This window comes from Osmerus mordax, chromosome 2 (genome assembly GCF_038355195.1).
Source record: "Osmerus mordax isolate fOsmMor3 chromosome 2, fOsmMor3.pri, whole genome shotgun sequence".
Taxonomy (NCBI): domain Eukaryota; kingdom Metazoa; phylum Chordata; class Actinopteri; order Osmeriformes; family Osmeridae; genus Osmerus; species Osmerus mordax.
The window spans coordinates 2237477-2261559 of NC_090051.1; the positions used below are offsets into that span (position 1 = coordinate 2237477).

At 42.5% G+C, this 24083-nt stretch overlaps 2 protein-coding genes across 4 annotated transcripts in view; both read left to right on the forward strand.

Annotated features, from left to right (window-relative positions):
* LOC136932979 (protein NLRC3-like) overlaps positions 1-14029 on the forward strand; it is a 91611-nt gene extending 77582 nt beyond the window's left edge. The window contains exon 15 of the mRNA XM_067228323.1: positions 13971-14029. Coding sequence (XP_067084424.1) covers positions 13971-13986 — 16 coding nt within the window. The 3' untranslated portion in view covers positions 13987-14029. The remainder of the gene's footprint in view (positions 1-13970) is intronic.
* The window catches only part of LOC136933203 (NLR family CARD domain-containing protein 3-like), a 72860-nt gene that overhangs the window by 43906 nt on the left and 4871 nt on the right, over positions 1-24083 (forward strand). For 2 of the 3 annotated variants that reach the window (XM_067228539.1, XM_067228540.1), the window contains exons 2-9: positions 6893-7160; positions 7585-7719; positions 8171-8213; positions 8594-8646; positions 9341-11138; positions 11273-11440; positions 20684-20857; positions 23818-23864. In XM_067228539.1, coding sequence (XP_067084640.1) covers positions 6902-7160; positions 7585-7719; positions 8171-8213; positions 8594-8646; positions 9341-11138; positions 11273-11440; positions 20684-20857; positions 23818-23864 — 2677 coding nt within the window. In that variant the 5' untranslated portion in view covers positions 6893-6901. The remainder of the gene's footprint in view (positions 1-6892; positions 7161-7584; positions 7720-8170; positions 8214-8593; positions 8647-9340; positions 11139-11272; positions 11441-20683; positions 20858-23817; positions 23865-24083) is intronic. The other variant, XM_067228541.1, reaches the window with a different exon arrangement.

Consider the following 24083-nt stretch of genomic DNA (forward strand, 5'->3'; position numbering starts at 1 on the left):
TTCTGATTCTGATTCTGAAAGGAATGACAAGGCCAATTCTGGGAGCCCTATCTGTAGACCTAATCGAAAGCTATCTAGCCTACGATGTCCTTTTTCACTGCCTGACAATGGCTATGTTAATCATTTTGTATCCTCCCATGTAGTGATACCATATACTCTTTGTTTGAAGGCGTCACAATATAAGTGTATTAATGTCATTGTTTGTTTTGTCTTGTCTCTGGCAAAGTTGCCCTGGAGATGCCCTTACGGTGTAGGTCTTCTATCACATGGATGCAGAGTTATGTGGGACATGTAGAGGTATTGATGGCCTCTGCAAGTTATATCTGCAGAAGTGTAGTGGTGGGGAAAAACCCTAGTGCTCACTGGCTCATCATATGTCCAGCAGTCCCTGTGTGTAAGACGCTCACTGTCAAGGGAGAGACACCAAATTTACTAACCAAGAACGTCACGACCACTGGCTGGGGTGATGAGTATAATCGATATGTAATCATATATACATCACATGGAGTATTCTGTGCACATTATTTTTGATCTATGCGAGTGAAACGGACCAATTTTGATATATGTAATAGGACCTCAGTGCGAAGCATCTCAGTGTGGATGGTGGAAGGGCAGACAGTACAGTATGACGACTAGCGATGACTCAGTTTGTCACATATACTTAGGTAGAGGCTAGAACGGATACTCATGTCGCATTATGAGCATAGTTAACCCATATGGCTCGTGTTATGCGTGTCATTGGCTACGGGGAGTTTCTAGTTTTAGTCCCCCATACCCTTACAATTATACTCCCCTGCTATGTGATTGCAATAATCTGATAGCTTAAGCGAGTGTTGGAATGAAGGATAGTCCACCAGGCCACCTATGTTGTGCTTCGCTCATGATGCCATTTAAGGAAAAGATCAACATTTCCGATGCCTTGTTTTTGATTTTGATGTTTCAACGGTCAACTTGTATGCTTTTAAGGTGTATGTTGTTGATGTTTCAATGTTTTGACTATTTGTATTTTATCATTGTTTATGTTCTATCATGATTGTTTCTGTTTCATAATTACAATGGTAGTTCCAGCTTGGGTTGTGGTGGGACTTTGCCAGTCCCACAGGGGGGAATGTTGTGGAAAAACATCATATTGTTGTAATTATGAAGATGGTTAATGATTATGGACTTAAAGATATTTGTAATCACTCTTTGGTATATGCCATATTATTGGAAACCATATTATTACAAGTTATATTATAGGAAACCAGATGCAAAGCTGTTTGCTGAATAGTGTTATTCCTAAACAATAGTAGGAGACATGAAGCCCAAAAATAAGGTTTAAATAATTAAAGGATGAGTGGGGGAGAGGAGCATGTGTATGCTTTCATAAAGGACCAGGACGCACAGCTATGACTTATGAGACATATTTGTGGCCTTTCGCCCAGAAACCTAATGCAGCTGGCTATTCAAGGTCAGAAAGAGCCTAATTGGAAGAAGTGTCTATGTAGGAAAGTACCTGTTTTGAATCCCCTGAGACAAGGGATCCGCTTTGTAAGATTACCTAATGTCTACGAAACCAACAAATATCGTACCATATTAACATACAATGGGGAGAAGACTATATAAGTTAAATTGTCCGGAGAGAACTTCAGTTTGATCCCGGGATCAGGCTCACGTTCTATTGGGAATCTTTGTTACCTGAGAACCAATAAAACACTTTGCATCAACCCTGCTGAGTTCCAGTGCCGTTTTTAAATTTTGAGAATTGACTGAAGATGTACAGAACTTTTGTTTCATCAGTATGAGAAGGCTCAAATGACATATTTAGGTGCCTGCATGAGTACCCGTCTTGTCTCACCTCCCTGAGAGCCCTTCATATCCCAGACCTGCTCAACAAAGGAGCAGACCTGATGTCACGGGGACGAACCACCGTTGGGGGTGGATGGACGAGGCCTCTCCCTCAGTGGAAGGATGCTCTCCCAAGCCGGAGGCACGGTGAAGAGCCCACCTGGGATCGGAGGTCCTCTCATGGCTTACTTACTGTACAGAGCACACGCATGTGATCCACTGCGGTTTTAGTTTCATTTTGAGAGATAGTCTACATTTCTGCGAATGGTTTGAGTTCTAACTTGTCTTGAATGGATGTATTATGCCACCATATTATTCTCCATTTATTTATTCTCCATTTCTTGGAATAAATTACTGAAAATAAAGACAACCAAATTATAGATGCCAAATTCTGGAAGGTTACATAGCATACAGTTGCTGCTGAGTAGACTAATCTCAGTACGGTTTAACCTATATATAGACAACAACAAGGATTTGGTTTCCAATGCTTTGTACAGAAAATACAATACTATTTTATTGCACCTCATATCACAAAGTAAAAAACACAAATGTCAATGTCAAAATAGCAAACGCCCCTCAGACAGAACTGTATATGCAGCGCTGTATGGTGAATTAGACCTACAGTTATGACAACTCCCTCAACCATTGCGCATGTATTTTCTTATGTAATTAACTAAATGTCTAGATGTTTGTGGAGGTAATATTATTTAACAAAAAAGCTGTATGATACATTTGGATCAACATGACATAAGCACAGGCACTGCACTATCTATCTATCATTCCAGACATCTGTGTGTCACTGACATCTTACTCACCTGCTGCATCACAGGCACTGCACTATCTATCTATCATTCCAGAAATCTGTGTGTGTCACCGACCTTATCACAGGCACTGTGTCCTATCTATCTACAGTTCCAGGAATTTGTGTGTGTGCCTCACCGACATCTTAATCACCAACTGCATCACGGGCACTGTGCCCTTGTGGACAATAAAGTCAATCAATCTCCTGAAGTAGCCAACAGGGAGCAGAAGGTCGAGGATGCAGGTATTACAGACTTTGTAACAATAAAACACCTTTGCTCATCCCATGACTCGTTTATCATGTGCAGGGTCAAAAGGTAGAACAGTTTAGGTTTCATTCTGAGAGCCTCTGCATTTCAGAGAAATGGCCTGACAATTATCATAAAGGTCATACAAGGGGAATTTGTTTTGGTTGTTTGGCCAATATTAAACCCCCTACACTACTTGACATGCTGTGCATCTATCAGATCTTCCCCTCAGTTACTGATCTGCTGTGGTGGATCAAGAGTTGGGATACTTTGTCTCCACAAAGCCTCTCTCTCTGGCTCCACAATGCTCTCAGTATCATGGATGAGGGTGTGGGATGTCCTGTGTCTCCTGGCATTCAGGCTCATTCCACCAGAGGAGTGGAGACTTCGGTAGCCATCCTCCGTGGTGAGGGAGTGGAGGAGATCTGTAAGACACTACGGCCCTCCCTTTCTAACCCTAACCCTGTCTGAGACTGCTGTTATTGGACCCATATAAATGTGACCTCCAGCACACAGCCATGACAACACTGCTCTCATTCCAGTGCTGCTGAATAAGCACACAGCAGTTATCTGGGGAGTGTTTACAACAGAAGGTTAATAAAGTGAAATAGATTCAGCCCAAGAGACAAGGGTGTAGATTTTCCTGGTCATGAAGACTCTTGGTTGTAACAGGACAGAGAGACCAGGAGTGGAACACAAGTGCAGAACCTTTAATCAGAACACAGGTTCAGATGTACCAAGAGCTGATCCAGAATCATGGTCAGGAACAGGTCAGGGTCAGTCCAGGTACAGCAGGTCTATAGGAGTGTGGTGGTCAGGAACTGGTGAGGGTCAGTCCAGGTACAGCAGGTCTATAGGAGCGTGGTGGTCAGTGACAGGTGAGGGTCAGTCCAGGTACAGCAAGTCTAAAGGAGTGTGGTGGTCAGACAGGTGAGGTTCAGTCCAGGTACAGTAGGTCTATAGGGGACAGGGGAGATAGGGCAGGGTTTACACAGGAGAGCAGAACTTCTGGTCAGAGTGTAATAATCTGCTTTATGAAGTTCATGCTGTTAATGATTCAACTTTCTAGAGTGTGTTGCCACCAGGGCATTGTGAAGTCACTGTGATCTCAGGTAACAAGGGCAGTGGAGAGGTGGATTCTGGGACCTGAAGTCCTGTAGATATCCAGACCAACAACTCTGCATCTATAAAATATATTTTTTCAGGGATATTGTCTTTCTCCAGTTAGTCGTAGGGCTGTAACTTCACTTGTGTCTGATTTTCTGATGTGACAGTACACCCAGGGCCCTCCTACCTGAAGGGTTAACAGCTCTCATGATGGGGTCTATATCACTGGACTCTGACCTGTTTTATTGTACTGTTCAGTGTACCTGCTACTATAATGAATGATAGCGTCTATATGACCAGACTTTGACCTGTGTTCTTGTACTGAATCTGTAACTATAATGTTCCAGAGACACTCCTGGAAGCAGCACAAACAGCATCAACAGATTTCTTCTTCAGCACGAAGGACAATGCCTGCTTGACTTGACGTTGTGTTTGTGAATTCAGACCAGGAGAAAGCAGAGGTAAGTCCCTCCAGGGATCATGTTCAGGTCAGGTAGGAAGTGAGGATGATTCTAGTTGAACGCTCAGACCTACAATCCTCCTGAATGGAGGACCAGGGTATGGTCAAGAGACACAGCTGAACCGTTGGAACATTTGGTTGGACACTCACATGAATAACTGTATCTAGTAGAGAGTGAAGGATTTTAATGGGTTTAATGGTAATATTTGTTTGTCAGTAGTTAGTTTTTCATGGTACTGAAGGTGATTTTGAGTACAAATGTACAGTACTGTAGCGGGGTTTGCTCGTTTAAAGATAGAAATACTTAATTTATCATAAAGTCTCGGGGCACCACCCTAATATTGGTTTAAGACATTAGGGAATCCTATGTTTAATATGTAATAATCAGTCTCATCTTTAGGAATGAATTCGTTCTAAGTGTAGAGCCAATCGTAACATCAGTGAACACGCACGTCAAAATATCTTTACAATGAATTTATTCAAGTAAGGTAAACAGATCTTATGAACAAGTTGGATTATGGGTTTGATATGAGAGATTGGTTTCAATGAACAGAATGAAATGGTCTAACTTAAAGAAAGACAGAAATTGTACAGTCAATGATTACATCCTTACAAATCATAAACAGAGCTCACGCCAATGCCATAGTTACGTTTGATCAGGGGTTGATCAATGATGTTGAGGGCGGTTTGCGCCAAAGGTCCATTTGAAGAATCTGAAGTCACAGCGCGGCTGCGCTGGGTCATGTGACTGAGTCTGCGGGATCTCAGTGAAGTCGCATTTGGAATTGCGTTTTTGGTTCTTCTGTTGAAACGTCCAGATAGTGACGCGTTCACTATGAAGTTGAATCTCAGGAGAAGCTTGGCGACGTCCTTTGGAACGCCAATCCTGATGGCGTTCATGCCATGGTCGGTTTCGCTGGAGTCAGAGATTGATGGTCATCTTAGGGCTTTATACAGTTCGAGAGAGGACCCGTCTGGGGTCAGATGTGGATTGGGGGAAGCTGGGTTCTCAACTCCCCCCTCCTTCCTTCACACCTACCAAAGGTGTGATCTGATCTCTGGCTGGTTCATTCGATGGTTCAAATATTGTTCTGGACATCTTGGTACGGTTACAAAATATAGTTGAATGATGTTTTATTATGATAGCTTCGTGTAGATACCAAGAATGACGTGGTTATCTTTCAGAATTAGAAGGAGTTGTTACTAGAATCAAGATTTCAGTGAACACAACATTAAAACAAAGTAACAAACATAACACAAATATCCCTCTCATAATTCTCCACCTTGTACTCTTGTGGTAAAGGTGAAGTCTCAAGAACTTTCCTCAAAAGTTCTGATCAAGGTATGTTCTTTGTTCAAATCGCCGCCGAAACGGATAGCAAATGGTCGCTGGAGACGTGTTGTCTAAATCAGGCCCTTTGAAGCTTGCAAGCTAGCAGGAGGGCTGATTAGGTAGATTGGGGAGGTCCCCCCCCCCCAATTCTATGGTTCCTTTGCATCAGCGTTTGGTGGGTAATCAGCATACTGAGGGTGTCACAAGGACTGATTAGGTTTGTCTGATGTGATTGACTCACTCTTCAGGTGTGGCAAGATGTTGGCTCTGTGTGGTCTTGCGGACCTCACTACAGTACAGATTATTGGTCATTCCTGTTAATTATTGTCTACAGTACAGATGTCTACTGGACTGGGTGTTCTTACAGAACATGTGATGACAGAGAGAGCAGTTTCAGAGAAGGCAGTAAAGATGCTTTAGATAAGATTACACTATTCATTGTCTCTTGAGTTAGACTTGAGTTGACTCCAGAGTCAGACTTGGTGATGTGTCCTCAGTATGAACACCTCTACCAGCAGCTCTGGCAGTCCCTCCCTTCCTGACTTTATGACTCTTATTTCATTTACTCATCCGTCTCAAACACACCAGCTCTCCCTCTGTCTCTCTCTCCATCTCTCTGTATAATACACACTACACACACACCTGTGTGTGTCTGTTTGTGAGAGAGAGAGAATTGTGTGCCCCCTGCACTGTTCTGTCTGGAAGGAACAGAGAGAGAGAGAGAGAGAGAGAGAGAGAGAGAGAGAGAGAGAGAGAGAGAGAGATACATACATTAAATGGTTTCAATAGTACCTAGACAGGCAAGAATGGAATGTGTGGTGAGAGAGAGAGATGGAATGTTTTACTTGGCAAAACTCACCAACCAATCATATTGTGCATCATTTTATTTCATACCAATCTCAAACATAATAAGATAGATTTACCAACACACAATACTACAAAATCAAAATGTTGTGAAGTGTGAAAAAAAAGATTCTGAAAGAGAACAACAATACTTGTGTGATGGCAATGGCTTTTAACATACTAATTTAGAAACATCTTTTGTCACTTAAAGTCTAGTTTTTAAGAAATGTTTGAACTTTATATACTAAGCAACACACAATCCACTTTCTCCAGTGATCCACAATGGCCACAAGTAATAGAACGCACCTGTTGAAAACTCTGGAGCAGCTTGTGGACAAGGAGCTGGAGACGTTTAAATGGTACCTGCAGGGTAAAGTTCTGGATGGGTTTGATCCCATCCCAAAGAGCAGGTTGGAGGGACCTACCAGAACAGACACAGTGGATAGGATGGAGGAGACATACACACTGGAAGGAGCTCTGAAGATCACTGTGGAGATCCTGAGAAGGATGGATCAGAATAATCTTGCTAAGTGGCTGATGAGTAAGTGTTCTATGGGTATTATTTGTTTCCCAAATTGGAAACAAAAACAACAATGCTGTGATAATGCTGCAATCTCATAAGCTGGTATACATTATATCTAGAAATATGTTGTATTCACTGTTAGAGATGCAGTGTAGAGGATATGTTGCCCTCCTTTCTGTGTCTGCAGTGTTAGTCTGCATGTGTATCCATCACTTAGGACCGCAGACACTGTAAGGACGACTGACACCCTTCTCATAACTAAACAAGGTGACATTATATTAGTGGTAGTCCAGCACGCTAACACCAACCCCAGTCCACACAGGACTGGAAACCCAGCACAGACACAGGACATGATCCTTACATGTCACCCACAGCTCCACAGAGTGGAACACCTGAGAGGATGAGACAGCCCTGACTCTTCCAGTCTTCTCTCTCCTCACAGGTGTCAGTGGTGCTGAGGAGGCTGGTGGGAACAGTTCAACTTCCTGTCTTCCTCAGGAAGTCCAGGGTTCCTCCAACACGACTGAGACTGGAGGCCATGCTGCTGCTCCTGGTGGAAACCCCTCAGAGCCTCATGGTACATAAGAAATGATCATGATGAAATAGACTGTCATGGTACATAAGAAATGATCATGATGAAATAGACTGTCATGGTACATAAAAAATGATCATGATAAAATAGACTGTCATGGTACATAAGAAATGATCATGATGAAATAGACTATCATGGTAAAAGATGAAGCATAGGCAGTATATGTATGCTATAGAGAGCTTAGAGTAATATTGTTGGAAATATTCATATCACAAGTAATGTGTGTGTGTGTGTTGGCTTGTGTTCTCACAAGTATCAATTACAAAGTAAGAAAATACAAATAAAACAATGTCTAGGCTACAATATATTATATACTGTACTGTGCCATTGAGCATCAGTAAGGAGCCTCCTTCTGTTCTGAACTCCTGCTGCTGATACATGGTGGCGTCTCCGTCCATTCAGACAAGTTACACACCAACCTTTCTGTTTGTTTCAGAGGAAGCATCCCTGATCCCACAGCAAAGCACCTCCTCACCAACGTAAGACAGTAAACATGTATTTTAATGTGGTATCATAAGACGGGGAGTCAGGTGGCTGAGCGGTTAGGGAGTCGGGCTCGTAATCTGAAGGTTACCAGTTCGATTGCCAAATGACGGTGTGTCCTTGGGCAAGGCACTTCACCCTACTTGCCTCGGGGGGAATGTCCCTGTACTTAAAAGGACAGGAGTCGCTCTGGATAAGAGCGTCTGCTAAATGAGTAAATGTAAATTAGACATTACAATAATGAAGTATACAATCATTTTGACAGTGGAAAATACTTTGTATGCTTACATTAAGTGAGGCATAACCTCAAAGCAGCAAACCTGTCATTTCTGTTCCAATCAAAAACAATATTGACATGATTATTTCATTTCTTCAGACAACTCTATGAAGACAAAGAGAGAGAGACAAACAAGAGTGGTGAAGACAATGGTGAGCCTGTATTTTGAACTTGCTTTCTTTTATTATTTTTTGAGCCTGCCTTTCCAAAGCCATCAGCCAACGGGCTTGATAGAGTAACAGCTCAGCCCCTCATGCTCAACAGTACAAACCCTCTTTAGTCTCCCTGTTCATTACAGCCCTACATTAACATTAGGCTCAGGACTAAACCATATGATGTACTGTTGGTGTATGTCTAGTCTATATTATACCGCAGATACAACACTGTTCATTACAGTCCTACATTAACATTAGGCTCAGGACTAAACCATATGATGTATTGTTAGTGTATGTCTTTATAGTCTATATTATACAGCAGGTACAACACTGCTCATATACTGTATGTCAGGAAAAAAGGTACCTTGGGAAAATAACGTCCATTTCATCTCATCAGTAATAATAATTTTGTCAACCTACACAAGTCGAAATGGGAGAGTCAAACCTGCATAGCTACAGGCAAACAATCAACACACACAACAAACTGTAGACCTGACTTTGACACAATGCAGCACTTGACTCTTCCTGTCTCTAAATAATTCTGTATTCAAAAGCAACATCCACTTCATATGTTGAGTTATGAAGATATTAGCAGTAGTATTATTGTACAGCTTTAAGAGAGAGTGTTGTCAGTTAGAAGGCTTGCATTGTATAGGTATGTTAATAAATATAAAATGTTTGTTTTATCCAGGTGTTCTTGAATTAATCTATCATTTCAAACTGAAACTGAAAGAGAAGTTTCAAGAAGTTTTTGAGGGCATAGCTAAAAAAGGAAACGCAACTCTTCTCAATAAGATCTACACAGATCTCTACATTACAGAGGGTGAGAGTGGAGAGGTCAATAAAGAACATGAGGTGAGACAGATGGAGACAGCATCCAGGAAATCAGCAAGACCAGAAACAGCCATCACATGCAACAACATCTTTAAACCCTCAGCTGGACGAGACACACGTATCAGAATTGTTCTGACAAAAGGAGTTGCTGGCATCGGAAAAACTGTCTCTGTGCAGAAGTTCATCACAGATTGGGCTGAGGGACTAGCCAATCAGGAAATCCAGTTCATCTTTCCTCTCCCGTTTCGAGAGCTGAATTTGTTGGATAGAGAAAAGTTCAGTTTGATGGATCTTCTACATTACTTTTCCATGGAAATGAGAGAATCTGGAATCTCCAATTACAACGTTCTGTTTGTCTTTGACGGTCTGGATGAGTGTCGACTGCCATTAGCCTTCAAGAAGAATAAGAGGTGCTGTGATGTCACAGAGTCCACCTCAGTGGATGTGCTGCTGACCAACCTGATCAGAGGAAACCTGCTTCCCTCTGCTCTCATCTGGATCACCACTCGACCCGCAGCAGCCAATCAGATCCCTTCAGATTGTGTCAACCGGGTGACAGAGGTACGAGGGTTCAATGACCCACAGAAGGATGAGTACATCATGAAGAGATGCAGTGATGAGATCCTGGCCAGGAGAATCATCTCACACCTCAAGACATCAAGGACTCTCTACATCATGTGCCACATACCAGTCTTCTCCCTAATGTGTGTGACAGTCCTAGAGCACATGCTGAGAACAGACAAGAAAGAGAAGATGCCCAAGACCCTGACTGAGATGTACACACAGTTTCTGGTGTTACAGACCAAACAAAAGCAAGTGAAGTATCATGAGAAAACTGAGACAGATCCTCACTGGGATGAAGACAGCATTAAGAGTATTCAGTCACTGGCAAAACTGGCCTTCCACCAGCTGGAGAAAGGAAACCTGATTTTCTATGAGAAAGACCTGACAGATTGTGGCATTGATGTTTGTGATGCCTCAGTGTACTCAGGAGTGTTCACACAGATCTTCAGAGAGGATCGTAAAGTCTTCCAGAAGAAGGTGTTCTGCTTTGTCCATCTGAGCTTTCAGGAGTTTCTGGCTGCTGTGTTTGTGTTTCTCTCATTCATCAACAACAATGAGAATCTGATGTCTAAGACTCCATCAGCTTCCAGTTCCAACAAACTGTTGGCTCTTTTCAGAGAGAAACCAGAAGTCCGATTCTACAAGAGTGCTGTGGACAAGGCCTTGCAGAGTAAGAATGGACAACTGGACCTTTTCCTCCGCTTCCTCCTGGGCCTCTCAATGGAGTCCAATCAGACTGACTTACGAGATCTACTGACTCCGAGAAGAAGCAACACGCAGAGCCATGAGAAAACAGTCAAGTACATCAAGGAGAAGATCAGAGATGATCCCTCTCCAGAGAGATGCATGAATCTGTTCCACTGTCTGAATGAACTGAATGACCATTCTCTGGTGGAGGAGATCCAACTCTACCTGAGCTCAGGAAGTCTCTCCAGTGAGAAGAAGCTCTCATCTACACAGTGGTCAGCTCTGGTCTTTGTGTTGCTGACTTCAGAAGAGACGATGGACGTGTTTGACCTGAAGAAATACTTCAGATCAGAGGAAGGTCTTCTGAGGCTGCTGCCAGTGGTCAAAGACTCCAAAACTGCTCTGTATGTATAAGGCTTTTATTTTTATTTTTTAAATAATATTACAACAGCACATAATGTCATAGTGTTTGATTATTGTATGTTCCTATAATACAAAACGTGACTGATGATGTCTCATGTTCTCCTTATGTTATCAGGCTGAATGACTGTAACCTCTCAGAACGGTGCTGTGAAGCGCTGGCCTCAGCTGTCCCCTCCTCAGGTCTGACAGAGCTGGACTTGAGTAACAACAACCTGGGGGATTCAGGCATGAAGCTGCTCTCTGCTGGACTGGGGAATCCACTCTGCAAGCTGGAAACACTGAGGTCTGTATTCATGTTCAACATGACACAACCAGGGGACAGTGTTCTAGTCAAGATCACCTAAACCAAGACCAAGATGTATCGAGACCGAGACAAGACCAAGACTTTGAGGGGTCGAGACCGGGTCAAGACTAAGACCAAGACTGGGCGATACCGAGTCAAGTCCAAGACTAAGTCAGGGCGATACTGGGTCAAGACCAGACCACTCAAAACACACAAGCAGTAGGGTTTGACTAGGTACAAAGTTAGATTTGATCTGTAACTGTGTATTTGAACGAAAAATTTGCACTCTTAATGTAGTGCAGTGTGCTTATGGCAATGCAGCCCATTTAATACATTAGTTTTTTTCTTTTCTTAGAGGTGCATTAGTACTCGCTCTCTGCTTTCACATCTGTCTCTCACCCAAGTGAAGGAGCGCGGTACCGCAGTGTTTAACTTAGCTTCATTAAGTCGGGAGAGATATGCAGCTGACATGAGTTTACGTTGAGGTAACATCACTTTATATTCATCATTAGCTACATAGCTTTAGGTGGCCTGGCTCGTTATCACAAACACAATCTGCCAAGCAACACAATCTGCCAAGCAACTTAAACGAAATTTGAAATGCCGGTAAAGGTTTTATGTAGGCCTAGTCCCAGCCTCATCAGTGAGTGTCTCTTTGCATAATTACACAAGGTGTGTTTTCTTTTGGACGTTATTGTAAACTATTTGTGGTTCAGGGGCCCGTTCTCCGTACGTCGCTAACTCAGTTAGCTGGATTTGATTGTTGACGATTTGTCATTATCTTGGATTGTTCGGTTCTTTGAAGCTCATCCTGGACTTGCTGTCATAGCAACAGGTCCGTAAACTTAAACCTGCTAGGGAGCAGGTTTATTTTATGTAAACACGAATAGATTGAGGCTTTACAAGCAGAGGTGATACAGGAAGTTTGTCACAGACATGTCTTGTCCGTTTTTACTACAGGAACCTGTTGCAGAAGGTGCAAGAATAATTAGCAGAATTTAACATGAAACCGAATTAATTGCTCATTGCGTGATAGATAGGCTCCTTAAGCACAGCGCGATATGCTAGCCTATACTTTTTGAGGGTGTCATTTACATAATACATTTGTTGAAACCACATCATATGACATTAAACATGATAAATGAAAATATGAAAGTATGAAAATAAAAAAAACATAGGCCTAGCTTACTGTAATAAGCGATAAAACGCGTCACTCCTCTACATTTAATTTGGTCTGCTACTTTTTGCCAGCCGTTCTGATAAAATCTTCAAATTCGGAGTAACCTTCAAGCAAGCTGTTGCTCTGTTGGCTCTGTTGCGGAAAAAACAGGGCGCTCATTTTGGCCACGGTGAGCAGCCATAGACTTATGTGAGCAGCCAATAGCAGCGTTGCTGATCAAGGTTTCTACTGTCGATACATACCCCCTTTTAGACCAACGTATAACTCAATCCAGCTATACTAATCATAAACAACAAGTGTGTTCGAAGAACCGAATTAGCCAGATCATGATAAGCAAGATTATTTCATCTTGGATGTGTCATTTGATCTCGGATGTAATAAGCGACGTACGGAGAACGGGCCCCTGGTCTGCATACCTGTTCAACATAGGACAACCACAGTTATAATCACACCACGCACTGAATCACAGACCACACACTGGTCGTAAGTTTGTGGTCTATTAAAGGTACAAGGGGGCCGGACAAAGAATATTCAGGGCAGGCTAGGTTTGTCATCCACAAGGTAGAGTCATTCAGGTACAGGGCAGCAGGCAGACTCGAAGTCAGGGCAGGCAGGATGTAAGGACCAGGGGAACTAAGAGGCAGAAAAGACTAAAGGAGGTAGAGAAAAACATGCTGGTACTGTCGGCTCGACAAACAAGAAGAACTGACCCCAAACAGAAAACACAGGGATAAATGAGGGTAGGAAGGAAGATGGGAGACACCTGGAGGGGGTGGAGACAAACATGAGATGGGTGAAACAGATCAGGGTGAGACAGGAATCTCTTTAAGACATACTACTTCATTATATTATTGTAGATTGACATGGCATTGTGTTTTGTATCTGTCTGCTAGTGTACTGTTGTCCCTGTGCTTGACACCACAATCCCTGCATCAAGGGTTGTGTGTCAGAAATAGCCAGAAACGTATGCTGCTTGGTATACTGACAGACCTGCTATTGGATGTAATATGTAATACTTTCTTGGTGTATTGTACTACTATGACGATTTTGTGAGGAACAGAAGGGTAAAATTTAAGAGGCCATTGCAAATGTTACCCTTCTGTTCCTCCCTCAAAATGGTCCTTCTCCTCTTTTTAAAAAGGAAAGAAAAAGGTGCACTGCATGTACAATTTCTGACAATAGTTTGGTACGATTCCATTTGAGATAAAAGTAAAGTCAGCCAACCTGAACAGACAGTCCTCTGACTAATCAAACCTTCTTGGTGTTTGAGAGTAAAATGACAGACTGATATTCTTTATTTCTACCTCCAGAGGGTAGTAGTGTTTATAATTCTTCTTATAATCATAATAGAAATACCTCAGGATGACCACATGATGTCTCAGTATATGACAAGAGATAGAATATTCCACAGGTACAATCCAGCCCAGTGACATCAGCTTCTCAGACAGGTTAATATTTCACATTGGTTACTGACTACTGTGTCATTGTGTTCAAATCAATGTTATTGGTATAGCCCTTTCTACAAGCAATGTCACAGAGGGCCCATAGAACTGCACCTAAACCAACCTAAACCCTCAAGGAAGACAAGGAAAAACTCAGGAAAACTCAGTTAAAACATTTAAGAAAGCCTGGGAGGAGCAATTCAGTGAGAGTTCCACTTCTCCAGAGGTGGTCGGTGACTAAGAGAGGTGCAGACCACAAGCAAAGCATAATCATGCATCAAGAGTAGAGATGGAAATAAAATGTGCAAATGGATGTTGAACTCAGATAATCAGAGTTCCAACTCAGTGCTCTTTATGTAACCCTAATAAACACCTAGACAGTGCCAGCCTCCCTGATTGAAACATGAAGTCTGTTCCAGAGGAGAGAAGCTCTATATGAGAACACCTTGTCCCCCCTGTTGGTTTCAGCTTGCAACAGTAACTCACCACAACACCATTTCACTCGCACCTTAGCTTTGATGCCTTTGACCTTGCTTAAATTTGGAGATGTACATTTTGCTGCTGGGTGACACTAATACGTTTTTCTCTTAAAACAGGTTCTGTAACCCACATTTACGATGAGGCTGCTCACGCTGCTTACACAATCAGGCTCGTTGTAAATCCTCCCTACTTAGGGCTAGTGCTGACCTTGTGCAGGCGGCCACAGATAAGATTCTAGGTGTGGGGTCAAAAACAGCAGATCTTGACTTCTAGCTCAGGCCTCTGCCTGCCTCCAGGTGGCCTTCTCCCTCACTCCTCAGCCTCTGTCACCCAGATCTCACACTCAGGCTCAATATCTTCTATCGTTTAGTGGTAATAATACTAAGCTCAACTATAATAAGTCAACAGCTCAACATATGGTTCCCAGTAATATAAAATAATACTAAAAGGGGTGAACATTTTCACAATTTCATTTTCAATCAGATAAATCCATAATCATACCCATCGTCATCGTTTCAACAGTATGGTGTCAATTTCCACGTCAGTCCCTATGGTTGGCGCCTCTTCCACTGCATGAAGGGTTTCGGATTAGGAATAGCAAGAAGTGTGCTTGGTGTATAATACTACTCTGTAACTGGCTATTTTTACTTCAGAGGATGGTCCATTTACATGTATTCTTTCAGCAGACACTTTTATCCAAAGGGACTTCCAAGAGAGAGCTTTACAAAAAGTGCATAGGTCAATTATCATAAACAACGAGATAGCCCCAAACATTGCGGGTAGCCAAAACATGAAGCATACATTGTGAAAAAGCAAATAAGTGCCAAAGGGAAGAAACATAAGAGCATGTACAATTAATCAACATGATCCTCTAAAGTGCTAGAGTGTATCTGGTGGAAAGCAAGCAACAATAATATAATTCACAGCGAGTACAAATAGTTAAATCAGTTACAACTAACCAACAGGAGTGACCAACAAGTCCCTCAATAATTGTCATTGTGTTCCTGGAGGAAATAAGCTAACATCTGATCCAACAAATCTTTAAGTGCTGGTGTACTCCCGGAACAAGTGCGTCTTTAGCCTTTTCTTGAAGGTGGGGAGACAGTCAGTGTCTCTGATGGAGGTGAGGAGGTGATTCCCCCATTGGGAGGCCAGACAGGAGAAGAGCTTGGGTTGGGAGCGGGTGCTCTTGAGAGGTGGGGCCACCAGACGGTTGTCAGAAGAAGACCGTAGGTGGCGGGTAGGAGTGTAAGGCTGGAAGAGAGACTGGATGTAGGCAGGCGCAGTCCCGTTCACCGCTCGGAAGGTCAGTACCAGGGTCTTGAATCTGATGCGGGCCGTGATGGGTAGCCAGTGGAGGGAGATGATAGGGATAGTATACTGGCCCACGATTTCTGTCGGTATTGCACCTTGCGTATGCGTACATTTAAGGGCCAGGGAGACGTGCACAAAGTACGCACCAAACGAACGCAGGATACGTGCTGCAGCCATTCAGCATGTGTACACGTACATAGTGGAAAGTATATTTCGTCCTTAAGTGTCAGGTGCAACGCTGCTCTTTAGGAAGTTGAACACACATGTATTGGTCATTTGCACAGATCACTAAAGATAATATTGGCCATTATATTCCTTGAGGTTGGTTTTGCTACATGTAACATAGCATTACATTTTTAGTCATTTTAGCAGACGCTCTTATCCAGAGCGACTTACAGTAAGTACAGGGACATTCCCCCGAGGCAAGTAGGGTGAAGTGCCTTGCCCAAGGACACAACGTCATTTGGCTTGACCGGGAATCGAACTGGCAACCTTCAGATTACTAGCCCGACTCCCTCACCGCTCAGCCACCTGACTCCCTTAAAGCAAAAAGAGAACAGACTGCAGACAAGAATGTAACATTTAAACTACACTGCTCAAAATAATTAAAGGAACCGTTTTTTATCAGGGTATGGCATGAAGTAACTCTGATAATGATCTGTTCAGTTAAGTAGCAGAGGGGTACTTTCCACTGCATTGGTGTTGATGTAATTAACAACAGGTACACTAGAGGGGCAACAATGAGCCGACCCCAAAACAGGACTGGTTTTGCATGTGGAGGCCATTTCAAGTTTTTCCCTCTTGATCTCTTTGAGTGGGAGCATGAGGCAATTTCTTAACCCTACAGAAGTTGCACATATTGTCCAACTCCGTGCCGTTGCAAGGAGATTTGATGTGTCTCCCAGCACAATCTCCAGTACATGGAGGACATTCCAGGAGACAGGCAGTTACTCTAGGAGAGCTGGACAAGGCCGTAGAAGGTCCTCGACCCATCAGCAGGGCCGATATCTGCTGCTTTGTGCAAGGAGGAACAGGTTGAGCACTGCCCGAGCCCTACAGAATGACCTCCAGCAAGCCACTGGTGTGAATGTCTCTGCCCAAACAATCAGAAACAGACTTCATGAGGGTGTCCTCAGGGCGCAACGTCCTACAGTGTGCCCTGTGCTCACTGCCCAGCACCGTGGAGCTCGATTGGCATTTGCTATAGAACACCAGAACTGGCATGTCCGCCCCTGGCGCCCTGTGCTTTTCACAGATGAGAGCAGGTTCACCCTGAGCACCTGTGATAGACGTGAAAGGGTCTGGAGAAGCCAAGGAGAATGCCATTAGGTATCGGGATGAAATCCTGGAACCCATGGTCAGACCCTACGCTGATGCAGTAGGTCCTGGGTTCCTCCGGATGCATGACAATTCCCGGCCTCATGTGGCAAGAGTGTGCAGGCAGTACGTGGAGGATGAAGGAATCGATACAATTGAATGTCTCTCACGATCACCTGACCTAAACCCGATAGAACACCTCTGGGACATTATGTTTCGGTCCATCAGACGCCGCCAGGTTGCTCCTCAGACTTTACAGGAGCTCACTGATGCCCTTCGACAGATCTGGGAGGACATCCCACAAGACACCATCCGTCGTCTCATTAGGAGCATGCCGCGACGTTGTCAAGCATGCATACAAGCACGTGGGGGCCACACAAGATATTGAGAAGAATTTTGAGTTGAAGAAATTTAATTTTGGCAAAATGAACTAGCCTGTCACATAATATTTTCACTAAAATTTTTGGGGTGACTATAAAATTAAGCCCTTAAAGTATGAAAACGTATTTCCATCAAAAGATGTGTCATCCTTTCGTTCCTAAGACATTAAACTGTCCATATCAGTATAGATATCCAACATAATTTTTTTTCACATTGAGATCTGATGTGTTTTCAAAAGTGTTCCATAATTTTTTTGAGCAGTTAAAAAAAAATATATATATATATATATATATATTATATATATATATATATATATATATCTGTCTGTATGTCTTTCTATGTCTTTCTGTATTTCAACATTTTATATATAAAATGTTGAAATGTTGAAATACAGAAAGACAGGCATGATGGTGTTGATGATTAACCGTTTGTTCCAACCCCGTTATCCACGAACAGCATCCGAATATAGCAGTTCCTCTTCTCTCAGGACGGAAGGCAGAGCCAACAGGCAGTTATGTTGCTCTTTTGTAGCAGAATATGGTTATCTAATGACCTAACAGAATTAAATAAATACTGATAAGCATTCTGTTATTTTAAAATATATACATTTATTGGGTAGCTAAGTTTTTTTTGCATACATTTGGTTAATTTCACTTCCATTTAATTCCCCTTTCATTTTTCAGAAGAACTTGCTGTTATTTCACTATGATAATATTGTCCAATAGCATGTCGTGTTTGCATGTTCTGTCATGTGATCTCCATCTCTGGATCAGTTAGCCGTGTTTCTAAAAAGAACGACGTTAACTAATGGCGTCGGAACCAGCGATGTAAATCTGCTCAGAAAATTCAAAGATAAGAAAAATGTAGCTAACATCTGAAAGTTTAAGTCAACAAAACATGACTTTCCAGTCCAGAACAAAAGTATTTCAGAGTTTTTTTACTGTAATTTAGAAGAAGTTTACCTCAGGATAACCACAGGATATTCGCGGTGTATAAACCAGGACATTTTGTAGCTAATAAAGAGCGACTGAGGTGGGATATTCTTCAATTGGAATCCAACTCAGTGGAACAAGTTCGCCAGGTAGGCTAATATTTCACCGTTTTATATGTAAAATGACATTTTAGGTGACTGAGGCAGGGTAGGGGGAACGGGAGGTAGTTACAAATATCTAGGAAGAGGCAGCAGGAGAGGGCTTTGCCGTTTAGTTGTTTATTAAGCATAAGACCTCATTGGCGTAATGCAGGAACGTTTGTATGCCGACTGCACGACTTTCAAACAGACGATATTGTTGTAAGGTTTTAGCATTCAGTCAAACAACCCCATTATATTATCCGTTTCCCAATATGGCTTTTATAGCATTCAATAAAGCGTGCTTGATGCTGCCAGTACACACTCTCCCTGCGCGTTGAACTTCAGAGTTTCCAATCTGTCAGACCAGCGCAGGTGACGACAATGTCCCTTGATTAGGGATAGCGGCCAGATTTTGTGGAATACAAAAACCTTTTTCAGTTTGAAGCTCAAGTTCCAATAAAAGGGCGAGTTCTCGCTTAATGTTTCTAGTTTTCCAATACGTCTATATCGTTGCCATTATACACAGGTAGTTTAGGAGTGATCTTATGCTGACACAATGTATCAGATTTTCCAGTCCTTATTTGCCGTTTAGTTGTTATTTATTATGCATAGTTGTAAAATGTAGATTGACATACCAGGTTTCCCAATGTCATTGGTGGTCTGTGCACTGTGGTCTGTTCTCTGGTCTGGTGAGAACTGTGTCCCTTCCCTCTACCTGTGCCCCTTCCTGTCACCTGTGTCCCTAAATATAGAACCCTGTGCCTCCAATGACTGCCACCCAGTGTCCAAAATATTCTGACAGTTCTATCTAACCAAAATAATATGACATGTCAATAAGAAACACAAATGGCCCCTACAGTTAGGAAAGTGGAAGATAGATGCTGTCTATTCTGCCGGAAAGCTAAAGGAGAACTACAGCTTAACTACAGTTTAAAAAAGAACTCACACAGGGAGACTTATTAGTTGATTTGGTCACTACCTCCGTATACAGAGGAATGGCCATTTTTGTTTATTTTTGTGTACGTCTATTAATTGTAAAGTGGTATGTTCACATCAACCAAGAGGCCAGTCGTGATGTGTCGTTTGTGAACGATTCCTTCATTTTGAACGAATCTTTAGAATGACTGGGGAGTAACGAGTCGTCTCAGTGAGTGATTCGTTCATCTTCTCGTGGCAGCGCATAGGGACTGTTGCATTGGCTCAGTAGAGGAAACAGAAAGGATTCGTTCACCTCATTCACGTTCACGTGACTGCTAGGTTTAGCATAGAAGACGTGAATGGTTCGAGTGATAATTACAGGTTTTGTTATTTTTGCTTTACTTACAGTTCAGTGCAATAATTGTTTGCTGTGATAATTAAATACCAGTGTGATAATAAGTGACCATTTCAAATCATGCAAACTGTCATGATGTATTGTATTTAATGGGGGACTTTTTGTGGAAATATTATCTGGCACACAAATGTGCAATTCCTTTCCCTATAGCCTACTCTAATTTATCTTGGCTGGTTTAGATGCACTAATATTTCTTCCTTTGGAATATGATAACTGTTTAAAATAGTGGAAATATTGAACAAGCAAACTTGCTTGTTCTTTATCCTCGATTCTCTATTATCATCCCAACATTCCCAATACAAAAACCATGTTGTACAAATATATAGAATTGTCTGTCACATGGCTCTTCTTTCATTGGCTCCCTTGCATAGATCCTGCACGCGTGCGTGCGTGTGTGCGTGCATATGTCTTAAAGTGGCCCTGCTTAGGCTAACTAAATGAAATGCTCAGATAAGATAAGGATCTTTCTGTTTACCTAAGCCTTTACCTTGCCTATAGTTCACCTGGGGGGTTGGCCTCTCTCTACACAAATGGAATGCTGAACACAGTATCATTCTTATACAGGATAAAGAGTTACATCTTCAACTTTTCTGATATTGGATTACGTGGGTCACTCTGTCTAATGAGGGGAGGTGCAGGTATGACAGTACCTGCCAAATGTAGGTGCTAACTCACTCTGGAGGCCCAGATAGATTCTGTCACAATATTGATCCTCTTTCTACAGGCTGTCAGGCTGTCTGGTCACAGAGGAAGGCTGTGCTTCTCTGGCCTCAGCTCTGAGGTCCAACCCCTTCCACCTGAGGGAACTGGACCTGAGCTACAATCATCCAGGAGAAAAAGGATTGAAGCTGCTCTCTGCTAGACTGGAGGATCCACACTGCAGACTGGAGAAACTCAAGTAAGGAGATGTTTGTTTTTTATATACCTCTTAATGTAATGTCGCTTAACACTGAATATATCTAATTACGTTAATAGGCCTTGCATTTCTTGATGTTACAATTAAAACTGCATGTTTACTCTACAATCTACAATATGGTTGTAGCCACAATCATAATTGTATTTCCAGAAAGCGGGTTTAGTGAAAACTGAGTTTTTAAACCCTGAGATGAGGGAAACTCTGGGTTTTTAGCTCCAGAAAGAGAGGTCACTAAAACCAGACGTTGTAAAATGTAGCTCAGCTCAAACCTAGGTCCTAGTGTCGGTTTGAAGTGAATGTAGCTAGGGACTTCAACAAGAAAAGAAAATGGAATCAATTTGAGCGCAAAATAGTTTTTGAGCTTCATATAATATAAACATTATGTTGGACTCATATTGTTATATTTGCCGAATGTTTTTAACTACAAATATTATTATATTTACTCAGTTTTGGACACCTTTGTGCAGAGAATGATGATACTAAGGCCCAATCCCAATGTCCCCCCTAAACCCTAAGCCCTGAACCCTCACACACTTACTTGACGTCACCTAGTAAGTGATTGAGTGCAACAGGCTACAAGAGTTCAAAATGCTATAAATTGGAATGGTTCAGCACTTTGCGGCATTATAGGTAAAATAGTAATGTTGTTGGATCAAATCTGATGAAAGCATATTTGGAATTTATCATCAAAGGACAACCTACACACTAGGGCTGCACGATTATGGCCAAAATAATAAGCACGATTATTTTGATCAACATTGAGATCACGATTAATTATCATGATTATTTGTTGATTTTAACCAAAACAACTTTTTTTGTCACGTAGGCTAATTATACCATGCAGTTCGTCAGTGATGAAGTAAGCAAACAGCGCTTGATAGGCCATGACTGACGTCAACGCAGCAAACCAGGAAGCAGGAATGTCCGACTTTACGCAGCCGTTTATAACTCTTCCCCGACTGCAAGCATTAACTCTCGCTGGTCGTTTCATGCAGCCGATGTCGAACGCACCTATGGTTTACGGAGCGCTAGATTGGCCAAAAGAATGCCGCATTTTAAATATCGCTCCATCACGCGAATTTGATCGTGGGAAGCCAAAATCGTGATCGTGATTAAAATTGTATTAATTGTGCAGCCCTACTACACCCAGTTCTGGCTATATTAACCGTCAGTGAGCTTTGTGTTTAAACTTACTGATGTTAACTGTTATTTCTAACTTCTATTTCTGTTTACGTCAGGGTTGGTTGCTCCTTCCATGCTTGTTTGTTTACTGTTCTTCGTCTTTCTTGTCTTATGAGGAGGGTTAGCCAGGATCTTTTTCTCTCTTCCGGGCTTCCCCTGGTAACCCTCGTGTTTCACGTCACTACGCTGTGAATTGTGGGCAAGTCTGCAAAAATGCAGACTTACGGGTGCATAAAATGTCTTCGAAAGAGCCCTCACGAACTTGACAATTTGACAGTGGGACAGCACTAAGCCCTCACAGACTTAGTGAGAACGTGCCTCAAAGTCTGTGAGTCTGTGAGGGTGGACATTGGGATCGGGCCTAACTGTCCGTAAACTCCAGATTGATTGTCCTGTTGTCTCTGAGGGAAAAATCTGTTTGACCCGTGCATTGATTCAGAGCGTGCACGGAGAGAGGGGCTTATTCACAGACGTGTCTGTTGTAGTGAGAGAGAGAGAACGCGAGCGGGGCAAGAAGGGGCTGAGCGAATCAGTATGCTGCGTGCAGCTCTACTATTAAATATTTTTTGGTGATGTTAAACAGTAAAAGCAAAAACACCATTTTATAAATTTGTGGTGGTAAATCTCTAATTGTGGCGAGCCGTTACAAATAAATTAATGTATGGGAAACACTGAAAACTCTGGGTGTGTTACCACGGTAACTGACTGTGAACCTCACCTGCTTGCTGGCAGCTTTTCTGTAACAAACCATGAGTTTCTCCCTCTCCCCTCCCTCATGCTGAGCCTGAAGCTACTGTCAGACATGGGGGGTCCTTTCCTCATCAACCTGATTGTTGTTGAAGCCATATAACACATACGGATGACTAGAAATTCTACAGTTTTCCATGCAGAGCTAACCTGGCATTTACTGAACATCTCACTGTTAATCTGTGCTGTGGAGGTTGATGGACCCTCCTTCTCGTAATCTTGTCATTAAAAAGGAGAAGAATGTGGCAGTTGTTTTGCGCACATAGGATTGTTCCATTTCTTCTTCACTTGTAGTAAGACGTTAGCCTGGTCCTAACCAGACTCTCGTACATTTCATTTGTACAGAGAGTCTGGGCTCGCTCCCTTGACAAGCGTTAACTTCCTTGTAGGCGAGTACTCTGTTGAAGTTTAAAACTATTGGATCTGCCCAGAGCCACTCTGGATCTGCCATAACCAATCGCTAGCGTTCACCTTAGCCAACTCCTTCACCACTAACGGAGCGAGCTGGAAAATCAAACGAACCCCGTGGGGAGCAAAGATTGTTCTTGCTCCGGCTTTAACTTCTGGATATTCGGCAGCGTTGCCACAACAGACCGAATGGCTTCGCTCGCATCTTTCTCCGTCGCCATTACAGAACTACAACTCAAACTAGCGCACAACATCAACGTCATCGTTCTCAGCCACTCCCTCTGTTTGCTGATTGGACGGTAAAAAGTTGACTTGAGACATCAACTAATATACGGAAAGCCCTGACGGAGTACAGAAGCAAAATGAAAATTGAGCGGAAGTACGTAGGAGGGCAGAGCCAGGCTAGTAAGACGTGGTTAAATGTCAAATTAATATACTGCTTTGAAATGTACTGAATGAACAATTGCCTCTTTTGTAAAACCTGCTTTCTGGAATACACCACTGATGATAAGAGAGAAACAGCATGTTTACTTAGAAAGTCAGTTGCTAAGTCACTTATCAACAGGTGAAGTGTATTTTCATCATTCCTCTGCTTATCCCTGCAGTGTGGATCATGGTGGAGAGTGCAGGATCAAACCTGGCCGTAGGAAATGTGAGTATTGACTGCTACTTGGTTCTAGTACACAAGGTCATACAAGGGACAATACCATTAGTGACTTGGACACTGTCAAAAATGGACACACACACACACTGTAAACACACACTTTTAGAAGCAGTAATTTAACACAATTACCCACATCAATACTGTGTGTACGTCTGTGTGTGCTATGTCCCCTTCCTTCTCCCCTTCTCCCCTCCTCCCCTCTTCCTC